General features: G+C 62.0%; 1 protein-coding gene across 2 annotated transcripts in view; it reads right to left on the reverse strand.

The window, feature by feature from the left end:
* Positions 1-1,161: 1,161 nt before the first annotated feature.
* COL6A2 (collagen type VI alpha 2 chain) overlaps positions 1,162-7,928 on the reverse strand; it is a 16,642-nt gene continuing 9,875 nt past the window's right edge. Inside the window, exons 24-27 of one of the 2 annotated variants that reach the window (XM_007452482.1) lie at positions 7,704-7,856; positions 7,078-7,530; positions 6,931-6,969; positions 1,162-1,760 (exon numbers count right to left, since the gene is read on the reverse strand). In XM_007452482.1, the coding sequence (XP_007452544.1) occupies positions 1,162-1,760; positions 6,931-6,969; positions 7,078-7,530; positions 7,704-7,856 (1,244 nt within the window). Of the gene's footprint in view, positions 1,761-3,803; positions 4,136-6,930; positions 6,970-7,077; positions 7,531-7,703; positions 7,857-7,928 lie in introns of those variants that run through there. The other variant, XM_007452483.1, reaches the window with a different exon arrangement.

Below are 7,928 nucleotides of genomic sequence, written 5' to 3' on the forward strand. Positions count from 1 at the left end.
TTGTTACGCCAGGCCCAGCAGACTAAGCAGCCTGGGATTTAACAGGGCACTTCCCAGAGGGTGAACTTAAAAGACCTGGGCGTCTGGACAAAAAGTCACTGCGGCTGCCAGAAACAAAGAGCCTCTCTCATTTCTCCCCTATCTATCTATCTATCTATCTATCTATCTATCTATCTATCATCTATCATCATCTATATATCAATCATCTATCTCTCTCTCATCTGTGTATCTATCTCTCTATATCTATATATCAATCTATCAATCATCTATTTTTCTCTCTCTCTCATCTGTGTACCTGTCATCTGTCTACCATCTATCTGTATCACCTCTCTACCATCTGTCATCTCTCTATCATCTATCTCTATCCACATATATCCTTATGCAAACAAGCAAACATCCCTAAAGTGCTCTGGCCCCATTTTGGGGACAGAGTGAGACTTCACTGACCAAATACTTTGTTTTCAGCCCAAAGCCAACTAGACAAAGGTGGATTCCACGGTTGAGGCCATCCAGTCGGTGCCCTTGGGAGTGGGGTGCCTGTAAGGACAGGGGGCCAGGCCCGGCACCCTCTGGGTGCACAGAGCAATCCGGGGGACCCCGGGGTATGATCAGTCCTGGGGCTTATGTGAACGGTCTCAGCGTCCCCACTGGCACAGACACTTGGAAGCTGGGGAGCAAGTGGGGTTCAAAGCCTTTATTGGACTGGGGTGTGTGCACACAGGGAGGTGCAGGGCCTGCTGTCACAGCTCAGTCTGATGGGGGAGGTGACGCCCAGAGACCTGGGAGCGGGGCCCGAGGGCTGGCAGAGAGCCTCTGGAGGGCACTCGGGGGAGGACAAGTCTGGGAATGAGGCAGGGCTGAGGGAGGCCAGCCCCAGATGTACTACCCGTGAAGCCTCTGGGGTCCCGGGAGGGCACAGAGGGCAGGACAAGGGCGGAGGTGAGGAGGGGCAGTGCGCTCAGGGTGTCCAGGGCTGCGGGGTCCCCGGTAGGAGCTGGGGTGGGCGGGGGTCCTCCGCTCCTGACTTTACACCCACTCGTGGAGAGACTGAGCCCTCAGTGCGCCGGACCTCTCAGGTGGGGTCTGAGTAGCACCACGGACAGGAGGACAGCGCCCGCGGGGCAGGGGTCGCGGGCTGGTGGTGGGGGCGGGCAGGGGGCGCTAGCAGATCCAGCGGATGAACCTGTCGAAAAAGCCAGGCTGGGCCAGGCTGTCGTAGTCCTTCTCGCGGAAGACGGCGGCCGGGTCACCCAGGCTGATCTTGGAGAGCACGTCCGCGTCCACGTCGCTGCCCACGGCCACCACGGTGGGCACCACGTTCTGCTTGCGCATGGAATGCACAGCCTCCTCCAGGCTGTCGTTGCCCGTGACGCCGTCCGTGAGGAACACGAAGTCCAGCTCGGCGTGGCGGCGCGCCCCAGCCCGCGCGCTGCGCACCACCTGGTTGATGGCGTGCACGATGCCCGTGCCCACGTGCGAGAAGGAGTTGAGGTAGCGGGCGCTCGCCAGCGCCTCCTGGATGACGCTCAGGTTGGAGGTCAGCGGGAAGGCCACCTGCTGCTCGCGCGGGCCTCCGAACTGCAGCAGCGCCACGCGCGCGTTGAGCGGGTCGTCGTCCCTGCGCGCCAGGGTCAGCCGCCGGGACACCTCCTCCACGAAGCGCCGCACCTTGTGGAAGTTCTGCTCGCCCAGCCGCTCGGAGCCGTCCAGCAGGAAGACGATGTCCACGGGCCGCTGGGTGCACTGGGCCACGTACAGCTCTGGGGGCGAGACGGGGTGGTGCGCGGGCGCCCTGGGTGAGGCCCCGCTGCCCCGCCCCAGCCGCGCCCCCCGGGCCACGCCCGCCCCGGCCACGCCCCGCGCCCGCCTCTCGGCGCATACCGCACCCACAGGAGCCACTCAGACCGCTGGGGCTTCACCCAAGGTCACCGGCGGTCGGGAGCCCTCCACAGCACCCAGGATGTGGGTCCAGGCTCCCACCCTGTCTCCCTGGGACCGACACCGTCTCTCCTGGTTGTGCTCCCACCAGGAAATGTCCCCAAACCTGAGGCTGAGGGGTCCCTTTCCACTGTCCCAGCACCATCTCTGCCCAGCCACCTCCGTCAGGCCTCGTGGGCAGGCAGGCAGGGATCAGTAAAGCCCCTTTTTTTGGCCCAAGAATTGGATGCGCCCAAAGGACCACGGTCCATGGGGAGTAGGGGTGGGAGAGAGAGGTGTCATCACACCTGTGATTGCGTACAAAGGCCTCATGGAGATCCCCAGACGCAAGGACCCACCTCTGCAGGCTGAGCCGTATCTCTCCCAGCCCTGGGAGCATCAGGGAGAGAAGGGGCCTGTGTCCCCTCGACTGGCTCAGGCTTTGGTGGGCAGTGGGCACAGGTGTGGCCACCCCTGTGGCAGCCCGGGTGACTCCCTGTTTACCTGAGACCCTTGCCTCTTCCGGGCAGTCACCAGCCCAGGACATGCTGGACAGCATGAGGGCAAGGCTGCCACCAGGGCTGAGGCTGGGCCTCTGAGGGACGTGGGCGCCTCTGCACAGCCTGAAAACCCACTCCACACACGGGACCACAGGCTGGGTCTCCTTCCAGGAACGCGCAGCCAAGCCCCTCGCCCAAGGCACTGCTGAGATCTCAGCTCTAACGGCCTACGGGGCTCGGCAGGGGCGGGGCTGGTCCTCCCTCTTGGGTCCAGCTCCTCAGCCCCACGGGCACCCTCCTGACCTGGGCAGGAGAGGACTCCGCTCACAGCCCAGGCGTGCTGACCCAGGGCCGGGAGCACAGGGATCCCATCGGAAGGAGGTCCTGACCTGTGGCACCAACCACGAGGGGCTCAGGATCCCGCTTGGGCCCCGCAGGCACCAGGTGCCCCCCTGCATGGGCAATCCTCGAGGTCCAGGCGAGCAAGCAGTTCACCCCAGCAAGTCGCTGACCACAGCACACATTCACACTCCTTGTTTTTCAGCTTTTATAGAATGTATGAGATGTGCTCACAGCACCTGAAGGACACTCTTGGGTGTGTCACCGGCAGTACTGGGCTACCCGCGGAGGAGCGAGTGTTTCCGGCAGATTTTTTTTTTTTTTTTTTTTTTTTTTTTTTTTTTTTTTTTTTTTTTTTTTTTTTTTTTTTAAAGGAGCTTATTTATATGGCAGTGCAGATGAAGAGCAGCTTTGGCTTTAAACCCACAGAGCTGGAGCTGAAGCTGAAACTGCCCAGCGAATTCCCTGTGTGCCCCTGGGCCTCTAAGTCCCTGCGGTCAGAGTCAGAAACGCAGGGACTGCTGGTTTGGGGGGGAGTTTCTCAATGTATCAACCAGGGGGACGAGAGAAGTGCACAAGGGGTGACCTGGGCACAGAGGCCAGAGGTGAATCCGGGAGTTGGGGCTGTTTATGAGGCTCTGGTCTTCCCTCTTTCTTTTTGGCTAAATAATGGCCCCCAAGAGATGCCTACGTCCTACTCCTGGAGCCTGTGACTATGACCTTATATGGCAAAAGGACTTTGCAGAGGGAATTCAATTAATAATTCCCTTGAAATGGGCAGACTCTCCTGGATTATCCGGCCCTAAATGCCACCACAAGTGTCCCTGTAGGAGGGAGGCCGGGGCAGGGCGGGGCGGGGGGGAAGGGGAGAGGCCATGTGTCCACAGAGGCAGAGACAGGAGCTGGAGAGGCAGGAAGGGCCCTCCCTTAGAGGCCCAGAGGGCGCGCGGCCCTGGGACACCTTGCTTTTGGACTTCTGGCCTCCAGACCAAGAGAACAGCTTCCTGCTGTCTTCAGCCCCACAGTGTAAGGTAGGCAGCCCCTGGGAGCTCCTGCAGGTGCGGGAGCCCGCACCCCGTGGGCTCAGCAGAGTGCCAGCACGGTCTCGGGGTCCCCCACGATGTCCCTGTGCACCAGCTTAAAGGCGTCAATGAACAGGTCCATCCAGTCCTGCCGTTCGCCTCCTGTGGCGAACTTGGCCCGCTCCGCGGTGTAGACCAGCACAGCCACCAGCCTGGAGTAGGCGGCTGGGTCCTGTGTGAGCTCCGTGGCGTTTAGCAACTTTTGGATCAGGGGGATGGTCCTGGGGAAGGAGGCGTCCAGGCCCTCTTCCGTGCGGAGGAAGGTGACCGGGGGCTCGCCGCCAGGCCGCGGTCCATCTGCAGGGGATTCCAGAGAAGTTTTTCAGGGACTTGGTCGGCGTGATCGGGGCTCCAGCCGCCTCTCTCCTCGGAGACGAGGAGGGACCAAGAGGCCAGCGAGGGGGTCAGACGAGGAGCCGGGTAGGCTGCAGCTCCCCCGTGGTCAGCACGGGGCGCCAAGGTGAAGCAAATGGGGCTTTGGGGAGCCTGAAGGAGACGGGGAGCAGAAGCTCCAGAACTACAAGACTCTTGGCACAGATGGCTGCTGAGGCTAACTGGGTTCTGGCGGCCCTGCCCTGGGACGACCCCAGCCCCCTTAAAATGCTCAGTACTACCGGGACAACTTCCTGCCTGTTCCAGCACGGCCTGTGATAGGTAGCTGGGACCCTTGAGCCCCTCTCAGGGCGGTTTCTCTAGCCGGCTTGTGATTACAAATCCTCTGCCCTTCACCTTCAGACGTAAACCTCCACGCCCTGCGCCGTTGCCCTGAGGACCAGGGAGCAAACGCTCAGCGCGCCCCACGCTCTCCCCATCCCGTCCCGTCCCGGGGAAGGTCAGGGCCTACCCTCCGGGCCCCTCGCTCCAGGCGCAACACGGCCTCCTGTCCGCAGGGTGCCTCCGGCACGTCCAGTTAGCTCTCCCGGGTGGCCTGGCCTCACGGCCCCAGCCCTGCCCTGCGCCTTCCTTTGGGGCGCCCAGCCTTCCGGAGCCTCCTGCCTTGGCCGCCTTTGACTGGTGTCCGCCTTTGTTGCTCTTTGACAGCCTCGTGGTTCTGCCCCAGTTGAGCTGCCCCCCGGCTTGGTCCAAGCCCAGATGTGGCTGAGCCTCTGGGTGGAAGGGGCCGTTTGGCCCAGTAGGTCAGGGCTGTGCCAGAGCAGGCAGTGTCCACCCAGCGCCCCATTTGCTCGGCCCTCAGCAAGCGTGCCAGAGTCCACTCGTGTCAAGGTCATTTGTAAATGCATATTCTGTAGTTACATCTACTTTCTTCCCTTCTGGTCACAATGTCTAATTTACTTGGAAATTTCAAATCGCTTTAAAGGAGAATGAGATTGTGAGTTTAGCAGAGGGGGGACTTAGGAGAACAGGGGAGGGGTCCCTAAGGGGGCTGTTCCCTTTCACTGTCGGGTCCTGGAGGCTCAGGGGAAGTGAGATCACCAGCATTACTCTAGCATCAAAACCAAAGACATCACAAGACAGGGCACCACAGCCCAGGATCTCTCACAAACACAGACGCAAAACTCCTCAATAAAATATTAGCAATCAACTCCAACAATATATATGTATTATACATCATGACCAAGTGGGATCTATCCCAGGTCTTGGAAGGCTGGTTCAGCGCTCAAAACTCAATGAACAGAATCCATCACATCAGCAGGCTAGAGAGAAAAGCCAACTGATCATATCAACAGGTGCAGAAAAAGCATCTGACAAAATCCCACACTCGTTCACGATAGACTCTCAGTACCTAGGAATGGGGGGCCACCCTCAGCTTGATAAGGAACATCTACAGAGACCCTCAGTGGACTCCCCCATGGCGAGAAATTCACAGCTTCCCCAGCAAAATCACCGCTGGGCCCTGGCACCAGGGGCTGGGTCAGGTTTCTGCCCTCGAGGGGCCAAGCTGACCACGGCACCTGCACCCTGGGAGGAGGCAGGCACCCTGAGGGCAGGGGCACAGACCAGGGGTTAGTTGGGTCTCTGCGTGGACTCCACCCCCTTTAGCCCCCAGGGGAGACTGGGGTTGGCGCTATTGGGCCAGCCTCTGGGCGCCACACACAACCGTCTTCAGCTGACTCTGCGGACCCCAAGCCCAGGCCATCTCTGGGATGACCCCACAGCTTGCCAACGGCCATGGCCTAGTCATTGGTACAATCTCGGCGAGCACTTCCTTGGAAGTTCTCTGTCAGAATAAGTGTGTGGACCCCCGTCCCCAACTCAACACGGTCCCTTACCTCAGGCAGCCTTGGTGCCTTTGAACCTGCCCGGGGCCCCCTGACGCCTGGGAGGAGCCTGCCGGAACACTGACCTCGTGGCAGACACGGATGTGGACGTAGGCCCCAAGGTTCCCATCAGTGTTGGACCTGCCAACAGTCCAGCCCGACTCACCCTGCCCCCCGCCTGCTGCGGAGGACCCACCACCTGGAGCCGGCCCCAGGGCCCCCTCCGAGGCAGCAGCAGGATGCCCAGAGGAGCTGGTCGATGAATCCTGCCCCTTCCCCGCCCCGAGGGAGCCCTTGGGGGCAGCCTCTGTGGGCCCCCAGCCCCCAGCCTCCTGCTCTAGTGCAACCACATAGGGCTCGAGGTACGGCCCCCTAAACATGTCTGCTCCGGAGGGAAGAGCAAACCCCAGCCGCCAGGCAGCAGCTCAGGGCGTCAGGGCAGAGGCCTGCTCTGTAGCTGCCCCGTTGGCTGTGGATGTGTTCGCCTCCCTAAGGGTTTAAGACCAGCCATTTCACTTACTGGATCCAGGGCTTCCGCCTGCAGGAGCCGGGCGGCCCTGGGGTGTCTGTGCCTCTGGGCACCTCAGTCCAAGAGGCCGTGAATCTGTGTTCGAGACCAGCGGCCCGAGAGCTTAGTGCACCCCCTCCCCACATGCGCCAGGTGGGTGGGGTGGCCGAGCGACTCCAGACGTCAACTGCACCCTGAGCCCCCTCCTCGGAAGTGCTGGGGTCCCGGAGGCCAGGCCACCGTGGGTCTGGAATCCGAGGCTTCTCACTGGGGCGGCTACAGCGGCAATTCCCAGGGTCCCTGCACGACCCTCCCCCTGGCCCTGGCTGCCGGCTTTCCTGGGCGGCCAGCGGCGCCCGCGTTACCTGTTTGGCAGGGAAGTTCCGGGCACACGATCTGGGGATCTAGGAGAGAGAAAAAGAGGCGGGTGTCCCGGTGGCTCCCTCGGAGGCCTGCGGAGACCTGGCCCCTCCCCGGCTGCACGCCCCTCCCCTTCTCTCCTCCGGACTCACCCGGGCACAGCACGTCCTCCATGTCGTCGATGAACTTCTCGGCCACCAGGTCGGAGAAAAGCGTCATGTTGCGCACCTGCTGCGGCTTGTCGCAGGCGATCGAGTACAGGTTCTCGCTCTCGTGCTTCTCGTGGAACATGTCCCCGATGCCGATGGCCGTCACCGTCACATCGTGGTTGCACAGCGCCCGCAGGTTGAGGTCGTCGTCGCGAGGGTCGTGGCGGCCGTCCGTGATGACCACCGCGAACACGCGGGTCTTCTGGCGCCGGCTCTCCTTGATGAGCTGGTTGTAGGCGAACTTGAGGGCCGAGGGCGTCCAGGTGCCGCCCGCGATCCACTCAAGGTTCTTGACGGCCTCCTTGAAGCTGGACAGTGAGTCGATGCGCTCGTCGTCCAGCTGGATGGCCTCGAAGGTGCCGTCGTGGCTGTACTGCACGACGCCCACGCGGGTCCCTGCGGGCAGGCGCGGGCGTGACGGCGGCCCTCGGCAGAGCTAGGACCCCTCCGAGACCCCTCCCGTGGATTTCTACCCGGACCTCAGGCGTCCTGCGGCCCCTCTGCTCGAGAATGCGGCCTGGCGCCCCCCGCCCCGCCGGACCACCCCCCCCAACTGCGGTGCCGCTGACCCGTCTCCGACTTGGGGTCCTTGGCGATGGCCCCCAGCCTGTTGACCACGTTGATGACGAAGTTCTTCTCCAGGGTGAAGTTGGTGTAGCCGATGCTCTCGGAGCTGTCGATGACGAACACCACGTCCAGAGCGCCACAGCGCTTCTCACAGTCTGCGGGGGGCGGGGTGAGCGTCCGGGGCGGGGTGAGCGGGGGTCGTGGCGAGAGGAGGGCGGGGCGAGCAG

Source organism: Lipotes vexillifer, unplaced genomic scaffold, assembly GCF_000442215.2.
Source record: "Lipotes vexillifer unplaced genomic scaffold, Lipotes_vexillifer_v1.1 scaffold545, whole genome shotgun sequence".
NCBI lineage: Eukaryota > Metazoa > Chordata > Mammalia > Artiodactyla > Lipotidae > Lipotes > Lipotes vexillifer.